Here is a 24,909-nt window from a genome sequence, read left to right on the forward strand (position 1 = left end):
TCCACAGCCCCAGCTCCTGGCTCACTACTCTCTACCTGCTGTGATACTTGCTAATGTTGTGCTGTTGTCTCTGCAAACTTTCTCCCACTTCTGGTTGGAGCATGTCCCAGGATTAGAGAGACACCAGGTGTCGTATATAATTAGGTTGTTGGTGGCACTGATCTTGTTGGAAGCTGTTGGATGTTAGGTCTGGGTGCCACACGGACCTATTTTGACCTGTACGATGCCACAATCAGTATTATTTTCCTGTGGGACCAGTGCAATCCACTGAACTCAGTGAGTTCTCACAAGCTCAGCACACGTGCAGTTCACTGTTGTCCCCTGCAATCCTAAAGTTTTTGCCATAGTGTACAAAATGGCATCTGATGTACTCCTACTAGAGTTCTTGATCTGCTGGCCATCAGGTCTGAGGGCTACCCAGACCTGTCTTAGTGGAACCCATAGAATGCCACGTTGCTGCAGTTCACTGAGTCAGAAATGAGTTCACTCCCAGCTCAGTGCATGCTCAGTCCTTTGCCTCCTTATGCAAAATGGCGCCCAATTAGGCTCTAGGGGGCTGATCAGGCTGTGAAATCCACCTTGTTCTCACACTGTCCATCTGGGATCTGCTGCTCTGTCTCTGCTCCTGGTCAAATCAAATGGACCAGCAGGATGGACAGGTCTTTGGGGGGTTTACCTCCCAAGCTCCCAGTGAAAGTATCTCCCCCCCTGGTTGTTGGTGGAGTTCAGATCACCATTAGCTGAATGCTGCTGGAGTATCAGTCACTGCAACACCACACCGTTGTGTCCGCTGCTTTCCTGTGTCTGTCCATCACCGGGTACCCCTCTGCTGTTGTTCTGTCCTTTTCTATTTCCTGGAAAGTGTCATTTCTGCTTCATCCTGATTAAATGTTTTTCCATCTGTTTAAATTTGTCCTTACCCTATTCTGCCATCTTGATTCCCTCCCCCGCGTTTGTAGAATTAACATCATATTCTTCCACTATTTATCTCAAAATTTAATGTTGTTAAGGCAGCGACATTATTTCTTGTCTTTCTCATCTATCCTGAACATTTCTGGGAAACTTTTTTAAAAAATATTTATTCTGGCTCGGGCCTTGGGATTCGGGGGCAACTGCCGCTCCTCACAGTGTGGCGGCTGTGGGGGGTGCCCCTGCCGGGTCGGACCCAATGCTGGGGGCTCACGCCAAAGACACTGCCGCAAGGCAGTGAACGAGTCCTCGGCCTCATCCAGGACCCAAGAGAGCTCATTCCTCAGGGTAAGTGCACCATGTGGGAACTTGGGAACTGGCTTAAAATTCCTAGCTCCACCCAGCTGCTAATATCTGGCAGCTAGGTGAGTTTGAGAGGGGCTCGGGCCTTGGGATTCGGGGGCAACTGCCGCTCCTCACAGTGTGGCGGCTGTGGGGGGTGCCCCTGCCGGGTCGGACCCAATGCTGGGGGCTCACGCCAAAGACACTGCCGCAAGGCAGTGAACGAGTCCTCGGCCTCATCCAGGACCCAAGAGAGCTCATTCCTCAGGGTAAGTGCACCATGTGGGAACTTGGGAACTGGCTTAAAATTCCTAGCTCCACCCAGCTGCTAATATCTGGCAGCTAGGTGAGTTTGGGAGGGGTTCGGGCCTTGGGATTCGGGGGCAACTGCCGCTCCTCACAGTGTGGCGGCTGTGGGGGGTGCCCCTGCCGGGTCGGACCCAATGCTGGGGGCTCACGCCAAAGACACTGCCGCAAGGCAGTGAACGAGTCCTCGGCCTCATCCAGGACCCAAGAGAGCTCATTCCTCAGGGTAAGTGCACCATGTGGGGACTTGGGAACTGGCTTAAAATTCCTAGCTCCACCCAGCTGCTAATATCTGGCAGCTAGGTGAGTTTGGGAGGGGCTCGGGCCTTGGGATTCGGGGGCAACTGCCGCTCCTCACAGTGTGGCGGCTGTGGGGGGTGCCCCTGCCGGGTCGGACCCAATGCTGGGGGCTCACGCCAAAGACACTGCCGCAAGGCAGTGAACGAGTCCTCGGCCTCATCCAGGACCCAAGAGAGCTCATTCCTCAGGGTAAGTGCACCATGTGGGAACTTGGGAACTGGCTTAAAATTCCTAGCTCCACCCAGCTGCTAATATCTGGCAGCTAGGTGAGTTTGGGAGGGGTTCGGGCCTTGGGATTCGGGGGCAACTGCCGCTCCTCACAGTGTGGCGGCTGTGGGGGGTGCCCCTGCCGGGTCGGACCCAATGCTGGGGGCTCACGCCAAAGACACTGCCGCAAGGCAGTGAACGAGTCCTCGGCCTCATCCAGGACCCAAGAGAGCTCATTCCTCAGGGTAAGTGCACCATGTGGGAACTTGGGAACTGGCTTAAAATTCCTAGCTCCACCCAGCTGCTAATATCTGGCAGCTAGGTGAGTTTGGGAGGGGTTCGGGCCTTGGGATTCGGGGGCAACTGCCGCTCCTCACAGTGTGGCGGCTGTGGGGGGTGCCCCTGCCGGGTCGGACCCAATGCTGGGGGCTCACGCCAAAGACACTGCCGCAAGGCAGTGAACGAGTCCTCGGCCTCATCCAGGACCCAAGAGAGCTCATTCCTCAGGGTAAGTGCACCATGTGGGAACTTGGGAACTGGCTTAAAATTCCTAGCTCCACCCAGCTGCTAATATCTGGCAGCTAGGTGAGTTTGGGAGGGGTTCGGGCCTTGGGATTCGGGGGCAACTGCCGCTCCTCACAGTGTGGCGGCTGTGGGGGGTGCCCCTGCCGGGTCGGACCCAATGCTGGGGGCTCACGCCAAAGACACTGCCGCAAGGCAGTGAACGAGTCCTCGGCCTCATCCAGGGCGGCCAGTGCACCATGTGGTGCCAGGCTTTGCCTGCTGACCGCCCGGCCGGGGAGCTCTGGGGTAAGGGATGTCCGAATTGCTGCTTAGATAGCTCTAGGGTGACCCCACTGTTTCTGGGTTCTGAGTCAATCCTAAAGATTCCCAATGCCAGTAACTCTTCTTTTGAAGAACTTCTAATCAGTTATTAATGCTGAGATTTGAACACCTGTAATGCAAATGATAAGCCCCGGATTGTCTAGCAGGATATTTTTTTGCCTGACATGATGTTGGTTCAGGAGACTGGTCACATTAGGCAGGTCCATAATTTTTACTAGCACTCTAGAACCTTATACTGGGGTGGACTCTGTGCAGGATGTGTGGGCCACACCCTGTAGAAAGTTTGGCCCCACTGGTAAACCTAAATTTTAGGTGGTTATGGACTAAGCTAGGTGTGACCAAGGAGCCTGCCATCAATCACAGGTAAAGGGATCCACCATAGACTGGACTGGGCAAGGCAGCAGCACCCAAATGTGCATCCTGAATAGGCTGTGGGGTGGGCCGGGCTGCAACATTCACCAGCTCATACAAGGCCAAATGGGAGGCCAGAGTACACCGGGCACTGGCCTAAAAACCAATGGCATGTATGTAAACTGGGTTTGGGAGTGGATCAAGTGGAGGTACTTGGGAAGCTCCCCTGGCGAGTCATAGCTCTCGCTGGTGAACATGCCGTCCAAATCTGGGGGTCAGACTAGCAGGGCATAGTAGCTCCAAAATGTGTAAATTGGTAATGGACCGTAATGTACTGGGCAGGACTGAGCAAACCTTTGTCTACAAGCAAAACTAGAAACCAGCATGGAACACAGGTCATACTGAGCTAGGCTCTTGCACCTACTGGTCCACAGAGCAACCACGGGCAGGTGCATGATTTACAGCTAGGAACAAGCCCAATCGGGGAGGTAACACCCTAACTAGGTTAAGGTTCCCACCAAGGGGCGTATGTGCTAGAATTGGAGCTGCGTTCTATCTAGGAAACAGTTGCAGTCACCCGAGGCACTAGTGTGGGCTGGGATTGGATGCACCAGGCCAGTTCAGACCCCAACACCATCTGGTGCCATGGAGAACCAGGGGGTAGATGTGGGACTGACTAGGCTGGGTCTCAACCCCCTACTGAGCCATGCGTGAGCTGTATGTGGGTATGGACGAGCCATGGCTGGGCTGAAACATCCAACAACAAGAACCAGAATGGGGTGAAAGCCAGCCAGGAAAAGCCACTGTTCCTGCTAGGGCAGGAGGTGAACTGAGTTGGGTTGGCTCAAGGACCCCCTGGCATGCGCAAAACCTGCCATTGGGAGGGGTTCTGATGGAGGAGCCTGGGCAACTCCTCTGGCAGGACACAGTCCCTGCAGGTAAGCGCAAGAAGCATGATAGGAAACAGCCCAGAATAGGCCATGGAAAGTTTCCCACTGGCACACATTCAGCATGGGTCAGGAGCAGACCAGGCTGAATCAGTCTGTATCACCCACTGGCAAATCCGATCACCAGATCAGAGTGTGGGATGAGCCGGGTTTGGTCGCGACAAAACCAGTACACATTATGGAATGCCAGGGCGTGGTTGCCTGTACTGGATATGAATGCAGCACCCAACCAGCACACATGAGATCCAGGAAGGAAGGGAGGGGCAGAACTGGCGGGGGGATTAAGGGGCTGGTTCCCTCGCCGGACAGCTACTCCCACCGGAGAGCGTGGGCTGGGATAGAGACAGACTAGACTATGCAAGGCTACAACACCTGTGCGCTGCATGTGGAATAGATCAGGGAAAAGCCAGGCTGGGCTGATTATTCCTGCTGGTGCAAGCATAAATTAGAGTGGGTGAGGGATGTTTGGGCATAGCCGCAGAAGCTGGCACTGGGGACTAATTCTGTCAAGTCAAATCACAGAACCACCTAAAGAGTGCATAAACCGGGACAGAGAGACCTGGGAGGGAAAAAGTGGGTTCCCCCTTCTTGGGTCAATATTCCCGTGGGAGGGCATGAAAACTAGGATGGGTGCTGGGATGGCTAGATAGAGAGGCACTCAACAACACCCGTGAGGGCTGGATGGTTGAGTTGGTTAGATAGAACTAAGCTTTAATACCCATTGACAAGTGCCAGAGCCAAATGGGATGGGGGACAGACTGGTCTTCTGCTACACATACTGGCAAACCAGGGTAGGGGGCGGGCCTGGTGGGGGTTATTGTGGGTCGCCCCGACTAGGCTGCAGCTCCCACTGGTTTGTGTGAGGGCCGAGTACATGCTGGGCGGAACCAGACTGGACTGCAACACCCATTGGTTCCAGTGCAACTCGGGACTGAAAACAGAACCAACCCAGCAATTGCAACCACCAGCTGATCGGGGTGATGGACTGTGCCGGGCCCTGTGCTTGCTAGAACATACAAGAAACTAGTCTGGGAATACCTCAAAGTTTCTCTGGAGATCTCCCCAATCGAACTGCTGGACTCAGAACTTTAATCAAGAAAAGACAGAAGACAGCAGATCAATCATTCATCTCAGCTATATGTTGGCAGCGATATATGGGGCAAACGGAGACTTTATGATGGACCATATCAATCAGTGGACGACCTCATCGAGTGAAACTGGCAGCGATTCATAACCGGAGAACTATTAACACCACTCGAGCACATATCTCAGAGCATGCCCCACATCTGGGACTCGGGGTGGGCGGGAAACCAGGTGGGGCTTCCCTCTCAATATCCCTCTTTACCTCAGATACAAGATGGAAACAATGTGGACATAATAGTATTACCCACTTCCCTATCCCCCTGAACCTTTTTTTTTTCTTTTTCTTTCTTTAACTGTAATTAACTATGTAAAGATTGTCAACAACACAATGAAATAGATTATAAAAAAAAAAATATTTATTCTGTTAGAATGCAGAAAAAGAGATTGATACAGAGAGAGAGTATGTGGGTTAGTATTCTTTATGTCAATTTACTCGCCACATGGCTTCACTAACTAAGGTAGGAGGGCAATGACTTTTTAGAGTTTTTGTAAAAATCATAAAGTAAGGTATGTAAGTTACCTATAATGAGGCCTTGACATGCTAGATGTGGTATTTTTCTATTAAGGATATATACAACTTGGGAAATTTACATATATGTTCCACAAGCAGAATGCTCATATGCATGAGTCTTGAATAATCTGCTTTTTTACTGAATGAAATGTTTGTGTTACAGGTTACAATGGCAAGTGAAATCATCATGAAGGCCCCCATCTGTTTAGTGGAGAATTTGAACCAGCAGCTTAAAGTAAATCCAAAGGCACTGGATATTCTTAACAAGATATCTCAACCTGTGATGGTAGTGGGCATTGTAGGGTTATATCACACAGGAAAATCCTACCTAATGAACCGCTTGGCAGGACAGAACAATGGTGAGTATGACCCTGGAGAAGGGTCATTTGCTTTGCACTGGTGATAAAAACAGTCTGAACACACCTTGTCTGGAGTCACCTTAAAGAGAACATGACTACCCTAAAGGGAAAAAAATCTAATTCTCACCTCTAAATCTACAACCTCAATCTCATGTGTCCAGAATATCTATTTAGTCTATTAATAAATGTTTCCATAATTCTGTCAAAATATTCACTCCATAGATCTTACTCTTTATATTTTATTATTTATTTTTATTTGTTTGAAGATACAAATACAGACAAAGGTTTTCTTTCTACTGGTTCAGTCCTAAATGTCCTCAAAAGCGGAGCCCAAAACCCCCCTGCCAGGATTCATAATTCACTTGCTGTACCTCAGGGTATTCACTAGTAAGAACCTGGGTTAGAAGAAAAAGTGGGACTTGAGCCCAAGCACTTTGGTGTGGTAAAGGTGACCCACATATTGTCTTAATCACTACTCCAACCATCCACTTGCCATTTGATCCTTTCCAGTATAGCTTGCTCAGGAGATAAACTGCAGTTGTTACTTCTTATGGCGTTTTTCCACAAACTATGTGTGCAAACCGAGTAGAACATAAACTTTAAATGTTTTTAAAATTAAGTACACAAAAGCATTTAATAATGGGATTGCTGTTTATTAACATATAAAATGACTACAAGGTATTCTGTTATGCTTCATGCCATAATAAATTATATCTGCTTCACTTTCTATATTAAACACTTTCCAGTATATAAAGTATATCACATATAAAAGAATACATAATGGATGCAAGTACATAAAGTTAGTTAACACTAAGTTAGTACCTGTGAAATTGGTATCAATAAATAAAACTTTTCAGCATCAAAAGTTCAACTCACAACCCCTTATAGTCATACTACTAGAGCTCATCAATAACTTGATTTTCAGCATCACTTCTTACAAGTTTGCTTTTCAAAGAACTATTCTATGTGTTTTGTAAGTACTCTAACATGAGTTCACTTTGATCTTAAACTTATTTATTTGCACTTCTTTACATTATGCCATTTTCTGAGAATACTATATTGTTCATCGACCAGCAGTGAGGGACTTTGTGCATGGAGCGAATAATCACACACATAGACTACTACTGACGGTCAATAACCAAAGTTTATTAACACCAAGACTTTTAAAAACTGGGAGTCATGTAGGCATAAGGAAGGAGGGTGTGAGACAGGCTGTGATTTACATAACAGGCTGCTAATAACTAAGAGCATACACGATTAGAAGCATGTCTCTGATCTGTTATTAAAGCTTGAGGATTGGGGAGTTCTTCTGCCAATGGTCTTCTGTTCCAACTTCTTCAGCACCGGAGTTCCTGGAGCTTCCTCACAGATTCACAGCTGGTTATGGGTTTGCATTGTCCTCTTCCAATCAATTGTGTTCCTACAAGGTTCCTAACCCATGTTTTCCTCTTCCAACTGCTTCAGGGCCTTTTTCCTGAATTCTTGGAGTTTTCTCACAAGATTACAGTTGGTTACGGTTCTACACTGGTAGAATCCATGCAGATTTCTGTTTTCCCATACTATACCTTACTTATCTACTTGTTACTGATGAACACTGATATTTCTAGTTTATATCATTCATGATATAGGCTGTCAAGGATGTTCTTGTATTATATCCCTTTTTACATGTATAAATTTCTTAACAGAATATCCTAGAATGCAATTGAAGAATCAGATTAATGTATGTCTTCAGCCTTTCCTGATCATATTAAACAATTATATGTACAATTTACATGTTTGTTAACACTAAAGGAAAAAAACTGTACATACTGCCTAAGTTCAATAAGTCAACTTCTAAATTTTGGCTGATCTATAGATTTATAGTTTTATCATGATGATTAAGTTTGAGCATGTTCTCATTTGTATTTTATATTTAGTGAAGTTTCCTTTATTCTCCTGCCAGTTACCTCTTTTAGTTTTTGCTGATTTTTACTGTCATTTGGGGGAAATATGGCTATTTAAGTATTTGTCCTTTCTATTTTAAAAATCATGCAATCATTTTTCTTCATATAGCCGAATTCCTGTCTGGCTCAGTGCCATTAGGAATACACCTTCAGTAGAGTAAATTGTGAGAACTCGTAGGCCTGCATCTCTCTCCCTCTCTCCCTCTCTATTTCTCTTCCTTATATTATCTCTCCCTCCCACCCATTCTCTAGACTTTTCTTTTTATCTACCTTCCTTTCTCTTGTTCCCATTTTTATTTTTTACTTTCAATCTTCCCCTATCTCCTGAGCAATACACTTTAATTTTCTCTTAGAGACATTCTTCATCATTCATTGGAATACATTTTCACTTGTTTATGTCACATACATGTTTAGGACACCCTTTGAAGGATAGCAATGTTGAAGACTATGTCTCATATTTAAGAGACGGGTATGAAAAAGAAAGATTAAACAGTGAACATTAAACATTGTTCACTCAATACTGGCTTAAAGAGCACTAAGGTACATCATATGTGTTCTGCTAAAAGTCTGTGATCTTAAAATGCTTTAAACATCACAGTTCTGATGTTTGACTACTCTGCCACATTCTAGGAAAACAGAAAGAAATATAGTCAGTTGCAGTCCAGGTTATGAGCAGACTACAATCAATATTTCTTTTTATATTAAGTTATTTTTTATAATGTGTGGAATATAAAACTGAAAGATAAGCTACTTTTGGTACTTTTAAAAATAAAATCCATGCAATTTAAATTGTACATTTTGAAAAAAATGTGATATTTAAGCATTTTTGTGCCAGTTGATTTACCATTTAGTTCCATTTTCCCATAGTCATTTTGCTGTGACCACTGCTATTCACACCTTGATCCTTCTATGGAATGATCTGAGCCCTGTAGATCCATAAACTTCCACTGTGTCACCTCAGTTTCTTTCCTCAGTTGAAGGAAGCATTGCCCTGTGACAGATGATCAAAACCCTGTGTTTTAGAGAGAAAATATAATTTGCTAGTTACTGGGAATGATCAAATCATTCCCTTGGGTGGTTGCTCGTATGGAGAAGGATAACTGGACTCATCTCTTTTCTGATTTTTTGTTACTTAACTCTTCCTCCTGAGGCCAAGAACACAGGACTCATAAAAAGAAGAGAAAGAAAGAGGGAAAAAATGAAGAAGAGTTGAAATTAGAAAAATACAAGCTCTAGAATATCAGTCTAAGTTCTGGCAGGGCACAGAAATCCAATTCAAAAAATAAAAAATGAGAGATCAATGGAGGACCACTTCTAATGGAATAAGTGTGGTAAAGAGAAATAGTAAGGAATCAGATGGCACCACAAAAAGGCAATAACAATGACCAGATATGCATTATTTATACCCTCAAGAGACAAGCAAAGAGTAGATGCCCAATTACAGTCATGACAGGAACTTTCAGAGGAAGCTGCATGGAAGAACTATGAACTGAGATAAAGGAATGAGCTACCAAGACACTGTGGCCCAGCAATAAGCAAGCGAAAGGAATATACCTTCACGTCTTCTGCAAAGCTTCTCAGTGTAATCTATAATTCGAGCAACAAGAGAATTCTTTAGTGTTGGATGAAATGACAGAGATTAATACACATATGAATTCTATCATGTGACACAGTTTAAATCTTTGAAAGAATGAATATATATATTTGGAATTAGGTTTCCTCGCTGAAAGTGAAAAGGCTCATTTCCTGACTAGCACATCCATTCCCACAGATTTACTAAATGTAACCCACAGCCATCTTGGTCATTCAGCCATCATTTCTCTTCTTTCCTTTAGGCTTCCCTCTGGGCTCCACAGTAAGATCTGAAACCAAGGGCATCTGGATGTGGTGTGTGCCCCACCCCTTGAAGCCAAATCATACAGTGGTCCTTCTGGACACTGAAGGCCTGGGTGACGTGGAGAAGGTAAGATAGAGAATGTTTATTCTTGATTATGCTTATATTTTAATTTGCGACATTACTTCACCTTCTCTGTACTATTAATCAAAGTCCGCAATGAGGCATAATTCTGTTTTCAAACTTTCTTGTTAACCTGGGATACTTAAGTATAAGATGAGGAGGTATTCTTATTTTCAATTCTGCATTTAATGATTTAGTTTAATACATATGAATGAACAGGTCAGTTTCAGAACATTACACTAAGTAATAAAGATACAAGTGTAAATAAGGTAATTGGTAGAGCCTGATTGGAAAGACTACAATGTAATCTGTACAGAGTACCAACAGTGCAAACGGTAGGAAACAAATCTAATCATTTGATTTAAGGAACACTTTATTCCATTGGATCAATACAATCTATGGAAAATGTGAGATTGAGTTGGAGGTATCAACTATGAGAATAGGGCTTCTGTGAAGAAATATTTTTAAATCATCTTTACAATATGTGCTATTTATCATTTAGCTTTTAATCCTAATTTATTATTTTATGAAATAATTTTTTTACTGACTTCTTTGAAAACATGGACCACTTCAACCTCAAATATGTAATAACAGTAACATTTTTACTTTGTTCACGTGTTTGGTTTTACATTTAAAGAGGAAGCAATAATTTTTAAATTTCCCTTGCATGGGAGAAAAGCACTGGCTCAGAAATTTAATTTAAGAATTCATTTTCACTTTACTAATTGTTATCTCAATATGATGACTATGGACTGTTTAAATATGGCTTAGATGAGTGTTCTATTAATGTAATTAAATTTGTTAAGGGGTCAAAGCATCTAAAAATGTAAAATGATGCCAGAGATACTTTCAAGTGATCTTTTGATCCATATTATGAGAGGGTAAAGCCTTTCATGTCTTCACATAAATCTAATCTCCAATCTCCAATTCCACTTTAGAATATATATTCACTGCTTTCACCAAGTGGGAAGTGTCTGTAATGTCTTTGATTGTGAGCTAAAAATTTTAATTTGATCATTGTTAGTTCTTTGCCCACTTAATCTGTTCATCTCCATAAATCTATTTTCTATGTATTAACTTTTTAAAGCTCAGCTAATTTCTATTTAGTACCACCATACCTTGTTACACAGATTCACTTCTCATCTATAGATCAATGGAGTGTTTTAGATCAATAGAGTATTTAGATAATCAGAGTATTCACATACATAGGCCTGCATCTCCTAGCCTTGGTTCTGCTTGATTGGTTGGTTTTAGGCAACTTTGGAATCCAGTCATGGAAAGGGTTGTCATCTTGGTTTGTGTATTGACCTAATTGTTGCTTCATATAACCATCACCTTGAAGGTAGAGATGGAATTTTATTAGCAGAAAACCAAATACAGGATTTGTCCTGGTAAAGACTTGTTGAACTTAACTGTCAGGATTTTTTTCCTTAGTATAGTCTTATTGAGTAAAAATGTAATGACACATTTTTACATTTACCTAGTCAGCACCAATATTTAAGTACTTTATTAAATACTTCATGTACAGTAACAATATTCTTCATTTGGATAGCTATATTAACTTATCAAAGTACATATTAAAATCATATTTTTTTAATCACTATGTTAAAAATTTTGTTTTCACTCATTTTAAAGTATAGCATAGCCAAAGAGTGAACAACTAACCAAATAAATGAATGGATGACTAAATGAAGAGTAGATGTCTAAGTTCCTTATTCTGTTGTGCATTATCTAGGGAGACCCTAAGAATGACTTGTGGATCTTTGCCCTGGCTGTGCTCCTGAGCAGCACCTTGGTCTACAACAGCCTGGGCACCATCAACCACCAGGCCCTGGAGCAGTTGCAGTATCCTTCCAGGAATGGAACTGTCACATTTCACTAAGTTTAGGGGAATAAGAGCTGAGAGTGTTCCTTCTTATGTGACTTAATTTTTCTGATTCACTAAGGGTGAACACAGGGATAAAGGAAATATTGATTCAATTTGTTTCTGAGTGAAATCTGGAGTATCAGCATGCTGTAAGGAAATTCTTCCTTCACTGAAATCCAAGCTTTGTTACTGAACTCACAGAGTTCATCAGGACAAGATCTTCCCCCATATCTGATGAAGTAGAAGACTCCGCAGAGTTTGTGAGTTTTTTTCCAGATTTTGTTTGGGCTGTACGAGATTTTATCCTGGAGCTGAACTTGGATGGACGCCCCATCACAGAAGATGAGTACCTCGAGAATGCCTTGAAGTCAACTCCAGGTATCGGAATGTTCTCTAGTTATGGATAATTCCGTTATAAGGTCGGAATCAAACAAGAACATGCTACAACACTTGAAATAAAGGTTTGAGACTGGATTTTGGCCCATGCTAATGATGACTGATGACTGACGGGTGATCAAGGTTTTAACAAGTATTACTGGATTTTTTCAGAGTTAAGTTCAATGAGGACATTTAGAGTTCACTGTTGCCTCAGAAATTTTAGATCAATAAGTAAAATTTTATAGAAAGTGACAACTGCAACAAATGTTATTACTTCTAAAGACTCATGTATTTGTGATACAAATAAAGTTAAGTATTCTTGCTACTTTATTTTGAGAAAAATAAATGCAAAAGTAAACACAGAGCTACTTGAAAATAAAATGACATATTTGTTGGAAATAAGCCTCATAGGTATGTTTTATTCTCTTTGACCACTGTGTGCTTCACAGAAGCACACTTACGATGTCAACAGCACAGGAGGGAAATTACCTGCTATGTGACTCTAACAGAAGAGTCATTTTGTTTCCTTTACAATATTCCCTTCTTTATCCAACAGCCTTGGGAATTCATTATCATTTTAGTATTACAAATTTAGTGCATAGATTTTATTTGGAGGAATAGAGAAGTAACAGTACTTAAAGCCGCCATACTTTTATTTCACTCCTTTATTCATTCTTTTATAGACTGTTATTTGAAATAGGGTATATGCCTCAGAATCCCTCTTCATTCACTCTCCTTACTAATACTAAGGTGACCTTGAGAATCCAAATATCATGAAGTTTACTAGTAAAGTATTTTATAAACATAATAATAGTGCATATATTTCTTGACTATAATTTTGAAATATTTTAAGTTATGAACTTGAATATCATTTGTTCTCATGCTGTTTTTTTCCAAAATATTCCATGCTTATTTCCAACAGTATTTTAAAGTTCACGTACCATTTCTCATAAGGACAACAATATCAGACATGTGTTTCTAAATTCTTTTACTAGTTGATTCTTTAACATCACTTGAAGATAGTCACTTTACTCAACCCAACACAATGCATAAATATCCATGATAGGTTTCTTCACTTGCAATGGATACTTTCCATTCTACTCCAGAGTAATTCCTTGATGCTTGGTTCTATGCTAAAAAGGATTCCCCATACTTTGGGTAGATAAGCCTGATTACTTTGAAGGTTTGAATGAAGGAAAATTATTGGTATGGGAGTTGCAATATCACAGACATTCCTTGAAAATTGCTCAACACCCCCCTTTTTTGCAAGCTATCTTTTCAATGACTGATTGTTTTATAATTTAACAGATGAGAACCCCGGAATGCAAAAATCGAACAAGTGCAGGACGTGTATCAGACATTTATTTCCAAGACGGAAGTGTTTTGTCTTTAGCTGGCCCATAAGTAACAAAAAGCTGTTAGCTCATTTGGATAAAGTGTCAGAAGACCAATTGGAACCAGATTTCAAGAATCAGACAGAGAAATTCTGCTCCCATATCTTCACAAATGGGGAGACCAAGACCCTGAGACAGGGGATCATTGTCACTGGAAATCGTGAGTTTCTTTCTGTCAAAAACATTTCTCTCTGTGGTTCAGTGTGTGATGAAGCTGATTCTTCATTTTGTTTATTTCTGTATAGGAGGATATGGAAGGAGATGCTCCTATGACAGCTGGAAATGATATTTCTTGTTTAAATTTTCCCTAAATGCTGGCTTACTGAAATATCTTGTATTTCATGAAAGGAACCCACTAAACAGAAAATACTGTTACCGAGACAATCTCCATATGAGCAGTCCCACAGGATGAGAGTTTCTCTATTAGAAAGCACAGAACACTGTAGGAATCTCTATCAGTCAGAAAATAAACAATAAGTAGTAATCCAATGAAATCCCATCAGGAGACTGAAAAAAAGGAAACCTAAACTTACAGATAGGGCTTATGTATATTAGAAGTGTGAGTTTGTCAAGCACACAGTCCCCATGCACCACAGTGGGCTTGATTTGGCATGCCATGTAGCTGGCGCTTAAAGAAATTTCAATAAGTGGGCTAGCATTCTTGGGAATGAGGAAAAATTATGAGTTTCCTAGTTTGATTGATCTTGGTTTTACTTACATGAAAAGGCATTTTTTTTTTATTCTAGGAAGCCCTAAACAACATTTCTTAAAATCAATAATATAATTTTGCCCTTTGGTTAATTTAGCAACTATAATAGAAAGGTTGAATAATAGCACATCCATGTTATACAGACAAGGAGTCAGAGAGCAACAGGCAAAGAAAAAACAGGATGAAAAGCAGAACAGGGACAGAGGGGTGGAATAGGAAAAGGAGCAAGTAAAGAAAAAATACTTCAAGTAGAATATTTTTAGAATATTGATTCTCAAACCTTATATATTATTCAGGCCTGGGAAGTCTAGTAGAGATGTATGTGGATGCCATCAACAGTGGAGCAGTTCCTTGCTTGGAGGACGCAGTGACAACTCTGGCTGAACGTGAGAACACCAAAGCCGTGCAGAAGGCAGCTGACCACTACACTGCACAGATGGCCCAGCGTGTTATGTTCCCCACAGACACACTCCAGGAGCTGCTGGATGTGCATACAGTCTGTGTGAAAGAAGCCATTGAAATCTTCATGGAACATTCCTTTAAGGATGACAGTCTTGAATTCCAGAATAAACTTAAGGTACACATTAACTTATCCTTCCCTACAGCAACTTTTCTGGAATGGGGCCTAAAATTTGCTCTGTGACCTGCAGCAGAAGGAAGGCATCCTGATTCTTGCAAATGGAAGAGCTTTATGGGTTTCAGTTTACTCTTAGCCTAAGGAAAGGCACTTTATGCTTTAGTACTACAAAATAAATGATCACAAGTCTAACATCTTAAAAGAGCACAAATTTCTACCAGTTCAGTATATCAGAAGTCCTGTCAGGGTGTCTGTGTCCTCTGCTTTCTTTTCGGATTGATAGAGGTGCCAAGTGATCTTAGTCCTCAAATTAAGGCTTGGGAGCTCTACATCTGTAAAATACAAGTGTTGTGAAACTGGCACACTGGCTGAATGGGCTAATCCTCCACCTCTAAGTGCCGGCATCACATATGAGGACTGATTCATATCCTGGCTGTTCTACTTTCCATCCAGCTTCCTGCTTGTGTCCTTGTAAAGCAGCAGAGGGTAGTCCAAAGCCGTTGGACCCAGCACCCATGTGGCAGGCCTGGAATAAGCACCTGGTTCCTGGCCTCAGATTGGCTCAGCTCCACCCATTGCGGCCATTTGGAGAATAAACCAGCAGATGGAAAAATCTTGCTATCTCTCCTTGTCTCTTTAAATCTACCTTTCCAATGAAAATAAATAAATCTTTTTAAAAATTTGTTAAAGGAGGAGTGTTACTTCAAATCTTTGTGTTGTTTCTGTTTTGTCTGTCATTTTCTGACACCACTAGAGACAGTACTTTGTAGATAACTGTGCGTGAACAGTTTATTAGATTCTTGCTGTGTAGCATTTAAGATATGTTGTTTTGTGACAATTCACCTTTTCTGAAATCATGCAGAACTGATTCATAGCTTAAATCTATTCCCATACCAAAATCTTATCAATGCATAAGAAATTTACTCAACTCTTGTGTATTTTATTATCAGGCAGAATTAAAATTTCAGGAACTATGAACTCTAGATCATACGTGGCTTATTCCTTCAGACATTTCGAATCTTGAACGTAAGAACTATATGGTTATTTTCTTGCTCATTTTGGTTTACATCTTTCATATACCAGTATACATCAGGTTTTCTTAACCACTGATTCTTTTCTTACCAAGTCTTTGTATTATTTAATGTTTCTGTGATTCTTATTTTTCCTGTTAATAGAAGACCTCCAGTTTAACAATGCATTGCACAGAAGCAGATGTCTTTAATGCCTTCAGACCAAAAAAAAAAAAAAAAACACTCTTTCAGTTAATTGTTAATTTAATGGTTTTGCTCTCAGGTACAGTTTAATAGGGTGATGGTGAAAAAGAATGGGGTTATTAAGTATTTTAGTAAAATGCTGCCTTCGTTTTTTGCAGAACATGTATTGTACACACTCTAATTTACTAATTATTTTTAGGTAGTAGAGATGCTTTGTTATTGTAGCTTAAAATTTAATTAATTTTTTTCTTTTTTAAAATTTATTTTATTTGTGATGATGTTTACACAGTTGAGAAGGATGCATGCTCATGTGGACAACTAATTAGTCTGACGAGGGTCAAGGATCTTTAATTCTTAATAAAAAATGTCTAAAATCTCTGTAATGTTTCTCATTATTGATCCATGACTGCTAACACAAAAAGCACAAAAAAATCTCTGATTAATCTCTGAATGAGATTGCCATCCTGGGAATTAACTGCTGAACACAGATAGACTATGGTTGTCACTGACAGTAAAGTTTTCATTTAGTTTACTTGTATGTTAACCTATTTTTTCTTTCTTTTTCTTCCTCTACTGTTGCTATGCCATAATACCTTTAAATAGTAGAGAGTGAAGTTTATTACTGTGAAGTGAATGAATATGCTATAGTAATTTGGGAAATAAGAGCAGGGAGATAAGAGAAGGCTGAATGACTATGCTTTTAAATATGCATTGTGAAAATATGAAATCTCATTTTACTTAAATTTAAAATAATATGGGGTCATCACAGTGGCATAGTAGGCTAAGCTTCTGCCTATGGTGCTGGCATCTAATGTGGGCACATTTTGTGTCGTAGCTGTTAACTTCCAATCCAGCTCTCTGCTTGTGGCCTAGGAAAGCAGCGGAGGCTGACTCAAGCCTTGGGCACATCACCTCGTATTGGAGACCTGGAAGGAATTCCAGGCTCCCAGCTTTGGATCAGCTCATCTTGGCATTTGTGGCTCTTTATGGAGTAAACCAGCAGATGGAAGTCCTCTCTCCATGTCTCTCCTTCTCTAATAAATCTTCCATCGAAATAAAAAGAATATAAACCTTTAAAATAGTAATAATAATTTGTAAAAACTGAAGAAACTACTTTTAAAAGGCTTATTGATTGGGTAAAGCCTGATAGTGTTCCTTTCATTGTAAAGTGAATGTGTGTGATATAACATGACCTGATCAAAGAAGTAATACCAACCATATTCTCAAACCCAGGAATATGAAGGATATGGGCACCAAAAGAAGAGCAGTCTTATGGGAAATATTAATTGTATTTACAATATGCACATTCATTATAAATTTATCTTTCTGTCTTGTCTAGGCCTGAGCTAATAAGCAAAAACAGTTCTCTTATTTTGTGTGGAACAAATCTAGCTAGATGGAAAATTTCAAGAACAAAAAAGAAATTATTTTTCTACATTTTAAAAATTCAAGAAATTCTCTAAAGAATTCACAAAAAGTTCAAAAGTTGGCCAAAAATACAGTGAGTCATTAATGAGACCTGAATTATATGAATTTATATTTCTCTTCATAGAAATTCATGTGCTTTGAGGACATTTTAATTCTAGCCAAAACTCAACTTTCTATTGTTCAATCTTAGTGGTTAGGCCTCTGTTAACCATATTATATCTTAGAGAACCAGAGTTCAGATCTTCTGATCCATCACTGGCAGGTGTTGAGCCTCAGGATAATCAAGGATTTTATGATGGCAGCCATCAAGCGATACTGAAAAAACTCCCCTGCCTGCAGGTGCACTTAACGTTCCGGTGCACTCTGAGACCTGCTCCTATGTGTGTCACTGACAGACCTTCCCTTCCACTCTTTATTTCTAATGTGTGTCACTACGTTTTCCTGGCAGGTAACCATAGAGGAGAAGAAAGGAGATTTCTTGCTGCAGAATGAAGAGGCTTCTTTCAAATATTGCCAAGCTGAGCTTAGGCGGCTTTCAGAGCACCTGATGGAAAGTGTTTCAGGAGGAACGTTCTTTGTTCCCGGAGGCCACAGTCTGTACTTACAAGCAAGGAAAAAGGTTGAACAGGAATATGAGCTGGTGCCCAGGAAAGGAGTGAAGGTGAGGAATGAGGTGGGAGTGGGTCAACAGAGGTGAGTTGTAGGTGCTATGGTTTGGATGTTGGTGCCCCCAGGATTGATGTTTTGAAAGCTTTGTTCTCAACCTCATTATGGCCATATGAGATGGTAAAAACATTGGAAGATGGAGTGTGTTGGGAGGTTCCTAGGTCATTGGATCTGCCTTCAAAACAGATTAACGTAGTAGTTCCCATTGGACCCTGAGTTAGTTCTAGTGAGGTTAATTTGTGGTAAAAGCCTGGACTGACCCTTGAGTCACTCTATGACTTCCTGTCCGGTAATATGATCTCTTTACTCAACATGTTCCATTGTGATGCCGTCCTGGGGGAGCCTGTGCCTTGCTGGCCAGATTCATGTTCAGGCAGGTGTTGTGACTTTGGACCTCCAGATTGTGAGCTAAATAACCCCTTATAAAGCAGCATGTCTCAAGGATTTTGTTAGAATCATGAAAAACAACTAATTTATTTTAGCATTTTGGTCATTTTAAAAATTCATGTATAGTTAGATATTCTTAGGTAAATCAGAAATAGTTCTTCCCAGAGAAGAATTATGAATCCAAGTACAGCAGTCACTTTATTTATCAAAGTGGTAGATTTTATGATGAGTGACCATAACTATTCTGAAATGATTATATTTTTATCTAGAATGGAGAAATCCCTCGTGAATTGGATGTGGTGTGGATATGGTTACCATAACGGTGCTTATTAATAGTAAGAATGATGATGATGATGACTTTGCAACTTTCACTTTCTATACTCAGTAATTTTAGGTTAGTTTATTGGTTTGCCAATTTAATTCTCAGAATACTATAAATCAGCTGCTAACATCTCCCCATTGTCCAGGTAACATACTAAGTAAGTAGCAGGTTTGACACAGCTGTTCTACTAGACCATTAGAAACTCAGTTTCCTTTACTTTTGTGTTGGCTTGATTCTGTTTTCATAATGGTTGTATCTGTATACAATTTCCCTTTTACCCACATTCTTGCAAGCATGTTTTACCTTTTGAATCATGAACCAAGGACAGAGTGACAGAACGAGGGGAAGAGAAACAGAGAAAGTTCTATCTACAAATCATTCCCCAAATGCTTGCAAGATTCATAGTGGGGCATGACAAAGCCAAGATCCTGGAACTCCATCCAGATTTCTCATGTGTACTGTAGGGGACCAAGTTTTTGGGTCATTATTTAATTTTTAAAAGCATAATATCATGGAGCTATATTACAAGCAGAGCATTTTGAGGATGGTCAGTAATGGGATGTTAGAGTCGCAAGTGGTGGCCAAACTGCTGCACTTTTTTTGGTAATACTGGTCATGAATAACAGCCATTACAGCAAATTGGTTTGCATTTACTAACTTGAAGAAAAATCCAACAGTGGATGAAGAGTTGAGAAACCCATACACACGAACATGCACGTGCACACACACATACACACACAGAGGCATAAGCACATATAGAAACATTATTCAGTTTTGAAAATAGAGGAATCCTTCTGTTGGTGACAACATGGACAAACATGGAGAACACTTTGTCAAGCGAAATAAGCTAGACTCAGAGACACAAATATTACATGATTTTCTTTTATATGGATGAAAAAGTTGAGCTCATGTTAACAAAGAGTAAAATGAAGGTTATCAAGGTGTAGGTTGTGACAGGAAAACGGAGTATTTTGGCAAAAGTTATAACCATACAATTATAGAATGAATAAATTCTGAACATCTGTAGCATGTCAGGATGACTGTAGTTAGCATAGCTGCACTTGTAATTTAAGACAAATCACAAGTTTGTCCTTAATTCAACATTGAATTTTATGTTGTTATAAACAGGTCAGTTTAATAGTAAGAAATTGACAGTGCATCCACATGCACTCAAAACATCATACCATGTGCCTTTACTATACATAACTGATATTTACTAAGCATGAGCCAGTAAAACTAGGGAGAAAACTTCAGGAAGCAGCTTAGGAAGTCTTGTTGAAGGAGGTAATACCACATACTGAAGTCCTTTCATGTTATCCTTATTAAAGGATAGAGCAGCATCCAAACACAAGAAAAACAACATGCCAATCTTGCAAGCAGAGAGGATATATGTCTGGAGAACTGCGTATAAATCACATTGGCTCTGACTAGAGGAGAGGATGGTGGTATGCAACATTGCTGGGAGAGCAGACTGCATAGCTGAGTAACAGTAGCCCATAGAGAGTATCTTGGCCTCATCAAAGACCTCAGTTTCTGCTGTGAGAAACTTCAGAAGGATGCAGAATTTCTAGGGGTTCATTTACACTTAATTGTACAATAATTTCTACATCAGAAAGTTAGGCCTAAAGTCCTTTTATACCTTGTTGGTTTCCCAGGGAAATGAGGTTCTCCAGGGCTTCCTACAGTCACAGACAGCAACAGAGAAATCCATCTTGCTAGCAGGCAAAGCACTCACTGATGCGCAGAAGGCCTTAGCAGGTACAGGGGCAACAAGCACCTCGCAGGAGGGTGGGTAGGCTCCTGTGATGCCCGCTTATGGATTGAATGGAAGGTTCTCCTGGAGCAGGATGCTTTATCTGACTGGAGCACATGATTTGTTACACCTGAAAACCACAAGGGCAGCTGGGTGCACATCCGGCAATCAAATGTTTGTGCAGCACAGTCTGAAAAATGCTCTTGCTGTTTCAGGGGAAGGGCTTCCCCTTCTGCTTCCAGCATGGCTTTTAAAGCTGCTTGATTCTGAACTCAGAACTGATTTTCTTCCCTTGTTAATTGTTTGTGGAACAGCCGAGGAGGCCAAGAGGGAAGCAGCTGAGAAGGAACTGGAACTGCTAAGACAGAAGGAGAAGGAGCAACAGCAAAAGATGGAGGCTCAAGAGAAAATTTTCCTTGAACAAACTGCTCAGCTACAAGAGAATATAAAGGAAATAGAGGCTCAGCGAAGAGAACAGGTAAAGATGCTGGAGCATAAGCTGAAGGTGAGTATGGTGGGTCCTTGGCAGTGCCTGAGGGATGATGCCCCACAACGTCATGTAGGGAAGAACCTAATCTGGAGTACAGGTGTGGTCCAAGAGGGGACCTAAAAGGTTGATGTTCCGCAGTGACCTCAACTGCATCTGAATTAAATGTGCATGCAAATTAAGAGAAACTTTGAAATATTAGATTTTGGAGTGCACAAATGACACCCACCTGTTTGGGGGACAAAAGCAGATATTGCTATTATGGGGTAGTCTCACTGAGCACTTGTTCAAAGGGGCCTTGGTCCACGAGTGCTTCAGATTTCTGTCACAATTAACAAAGAGACTTAGAATAGGTCTGTCTCGTCTGGAAAGAAAAATTCTACCTGATAGAATGTAGGGAACACCAAAGATTCTGAATTTGCTCAATGTTTCCAGATCTGCCTGAACTCTCCTATACAACTAGGGTAAAATGTACACTTTGTCACAGCAACGTGTTTGCTATCCATTGTCCTGTACAGCACTAGCATTTCCTGTTTATGTTCAGCTGTTCTACTCAGGGGAAATAGGTTTTAATTAGAATTTAATCCACGTTCTTTCCTAGTGGAAAGAATTTCTTGGTGCCTAAACTCAAGCAAACAAACAAACAAACAAACAAAACAAAAAAAAAACCCAACCTCTGTGGAAATAATGTTCAAGAAATCTTGCTGGAGACTACAGCCATACCACCCTGAACATGTCTGATCTCGTCCGATCTCAGAAGCTAAGCAGGGTCGTGCCTGTTAGTACTTGGATGGGAGAAATCTCATTAGAGTTAAATCATTGATTTTCCCCCATGTAAGTTAAGCCCTTTGGTTATGTTGGAGGACCTGTTCTTCAAAAAAGCATTCTTCATGATAGAAAATATACATGTATATGCTAAATTGTTGATATTGTTAAACATAAACTCTCATTTTTTAAAAAAATTTATTTTAATTTTACTTCTTTGCATTATTATTATTATCATCATAATTTTATGATACAGTTCCACAAGCACTGGGGTTTCCCTTGCCCCTCTCACTCCCCTCCCCGTGAGTTCCCCTATATTATTACTATAGTATAGCTTTTCATAAACAGTCATATGACCATCATTGCGGACATGGACAATGGCAGAGAGTCCAGCATCCTATTGTCAAGATATAGTAAACATTCTCACTGAGAGTCCATCATTAGTCTGGAAGTAGAAATGCATACTGCACTGTATCCTCTCATCTGAATATGATGGTCTCCATTGCACAGTTACTATACATCCCTTTAAATGAAAAGTCACAACATAAAATCAACAACAGGAAGAAAAATGAAAATTTACAATGCCATGAAGTTAAATAACATGCTACTAGATATAATAGTCTCCAGATTCTAAAAGTAAAAAATTGTCAGCCCAGGATAACATACCCAGCAAAGCTTTCCTTTGTCTTTGAAAATGAAATAAAATTCTTCTACAGTAGAGAAAAGTTAAAAGAACATGCCTCTTTCAAACCTACCCTACAAATGATACTTAAAGATGTTCTCCTGACAGACAAGAGGAATAGCACCCAACAAAACCAAAGGCAAATGTGAAGAACATCCCGGTACAATAACAACAGAAGATTAAATCATGAACAAACCATTGCTAAAATGACAGAACCAAATTACCACCCATTCATGTTAACTCTGAATGTAAATGGCTTAAACTCATCAATTAAATGTCATAGATTAGTAGACTGGATTAAAAAAACAAAACTCTGCTATTTGTTGCCTACAGGAGACATATCTCACCAACAAAAATCAGCAGAAACTGTATCTCATGGATTTTTTTGTTAGTTTTTTGTTAGTCCTTTCAGGACTAGGGAGAAGGAGCTTTCTCTGGTTCTTAATTCCAACTTGGGATCCCCACCCTCTCCTGCAATGACCATCAGGGTCCCCCCGAGCACCTCCCTAAAAACAAAACAAAACAAAACAAAACAAAACAAAACAAAACAAAACAAAACAAAACAAAAACAACAACCAAAAAAAATTAGAATAGATAGAGAACAACAAGGAAATCTTAAAATCAGACAGGAAACAGTGTGGACTCACACATACCTTACTAGGTAAGACACAAAGATTAGTTACTCCTCACTAAGGTATTGAAGATTTCTCTGCACACCCCTCCTAAAACTGTTCTGCGCTTCATCTGTTGACATATGCCTTGTTAGAGTTATAAGCCAGTTTGGATGATTCTAAAATCTGCCAAGTTCAGTAAAAATTATGCTTCAATACAATAAACTGCTAAATGCTAAAATGAAAATAGACACGAGACAGCTGAATAGTATCCTATAGCCATTTTAAGGTGTATTGTAGCCGGATGTATATAACCTAAAATTGAAATGTCAGTGAAGTAGTCACAGGATGTGGTTAAGTATTTGCATTTTCTAGCATATTGGTCACTCAATACCATGTCACTTAACTCCATAATTTTGTAAACTGTTATCGATGCTATGTTATGAGTTTTAATTGGTCAGGACGATATTCTACCAGCTCTGCTTTTAGACCAGAGATGGTCTCCCCAGGAAACTGTTGTATTGATCTTGACAATAAGATGCTGGACTCTATGCATGGTACATGCTTGCAATGAAAGAATCATGACTGGATTTGAACTGTAATACTGCAATAAAGTGGAGGAATCCACCATGGGGGGAGGGTAGAGGGAGGGGTTGGGGGAACCTCAGAGCCTATGAAACGATGTCATAAAATGAAATGCAATAAAAAAAGAAAAAAAGCCCTTTTGATTAAATTATTTAATGACTCATAGATCATACAGTAGCATCATTTCCTTCAAGAAGGTTAAATTTCTTTTTCATTTCTTCAGCGACACATTAGTCATTTAGTAGCATGCTACTTAACACCATGGTGTTGTTAATTTCTTTTTTCTTCCTGTTTTTTATTTTGTTTTGTGGCTTTTCACTTAAGGGGATGTATGGTAACTATGTAATGAAAACTCTCATTCTTAATTCTAAGAGTTTTTAAAAGTGAACTTTCCCTTTTATAGGTTCAAGAAGAAATGCGTAAAGAAGGAAATGAAGAACACGTTAATAAGCTAGAAAAAGAAATTGATGGGTTAAAAAAGAAGATTCTAGAAAGGGATAAGGAGATTGAAAAACTCATAGGGATGTTAGTGACGGGTGCTTTGGCAGTGTTTGGTGTTGCGGTTTCGCGGAATCCAGCTGCTTTGAAAGTGATAACTGACATTGCAAAAGGACTTATGCGCTAAAAGGTCCTGGAAGGGAAAATATAAAAAAGGATTCTTAAAACTCTAATAACATACAATGAAGGAGTCGCAGGATGTGTTAAAAAACTTGCATTTTTTTCGCATGTTGGTTACTCAATACTATGTCAATTAATTCCATAACGTTATAAATTGTTGCTGACGTTATGTTGGGGCTTTTAATTGATTGGGATAATACTCTGTCGGCTCTACTTTCAGACCAGAGATGGTCTCCCCAACAATCCATTGAACTTATCTGGACAATAAGATGCTGGACTCTATGCTTGGTAGATGCTTGCAATGAAAGAATCTCATGTGAACTTGCAACAAGGTGGAGGAACCCA

At 40.5% G+C, this 24,909-nt stretch overlaps 1 protein-coding gene across 1 annotated transcript in view; it reads left to right on the plus strand.

The window, feature by feature from the left end:
* Positions 1-24,571, plus strand: part of LOC101527790 (guanylate-binding protein 7) — a 36,833-nt gene extending 12,262 nt beyond the window's left edge. The window contains exons 2-11 of the mRNA XM_058681307.1: positions 6,026-6,221; positions 10,000-10,127; positions 11,857-11,966; positions 12,170-12,366; positions 13,675-13,920; positions 14,766-15,046; positions 18,137-18,349; positions 20,719-20,821; positions 21,131-21,321; positions 24,350-24,571. Coding sequence (XP_058537290.1) covers positions 6,032-6,221; positions 10,000-10,127; positions 11,857-11,966; positions 12,170-12,366; positions 13,675-13,920; positions 14,766-15,046; positions 18,137-18,349; positions 20,719-20,821; positions 21,131-21,321; positions 24,350-24,571 — 1,881 coding nt within the window. The 5' untranslated portion in view covers positions 6,026-6,031. The remainder of the gene's footprint in view (positions 1-6,025; positions 6,222-9,999; positions 10,128-11,856; positions 11,967-12,169; positions 12,367-13,674; positions 13,921-14,765; positions 15,047-18,136; positions 18,350-20,718; positions 20,822-21,130; positions 21,322-24,349) is intronic.
* Positions 24,572-24,909: the final 338 nt, after the last annotated feature.

Source organism: Ochotona princeps, chromosome 2 (genome assembly GCF_030435755.1).
Source record: "Ochotona princeps isolate mOchPri1 chromosome 2, mOchPri1.hap1, whole genome shotgun sequence".
Classification (NCBI taxonomy): domain Eukaryota; kingdom Metazoa; phylum Chordata; class Mammalia; order Lagomorpha; family Ochotonidae; genus Ochotona; species Ochotona princeps.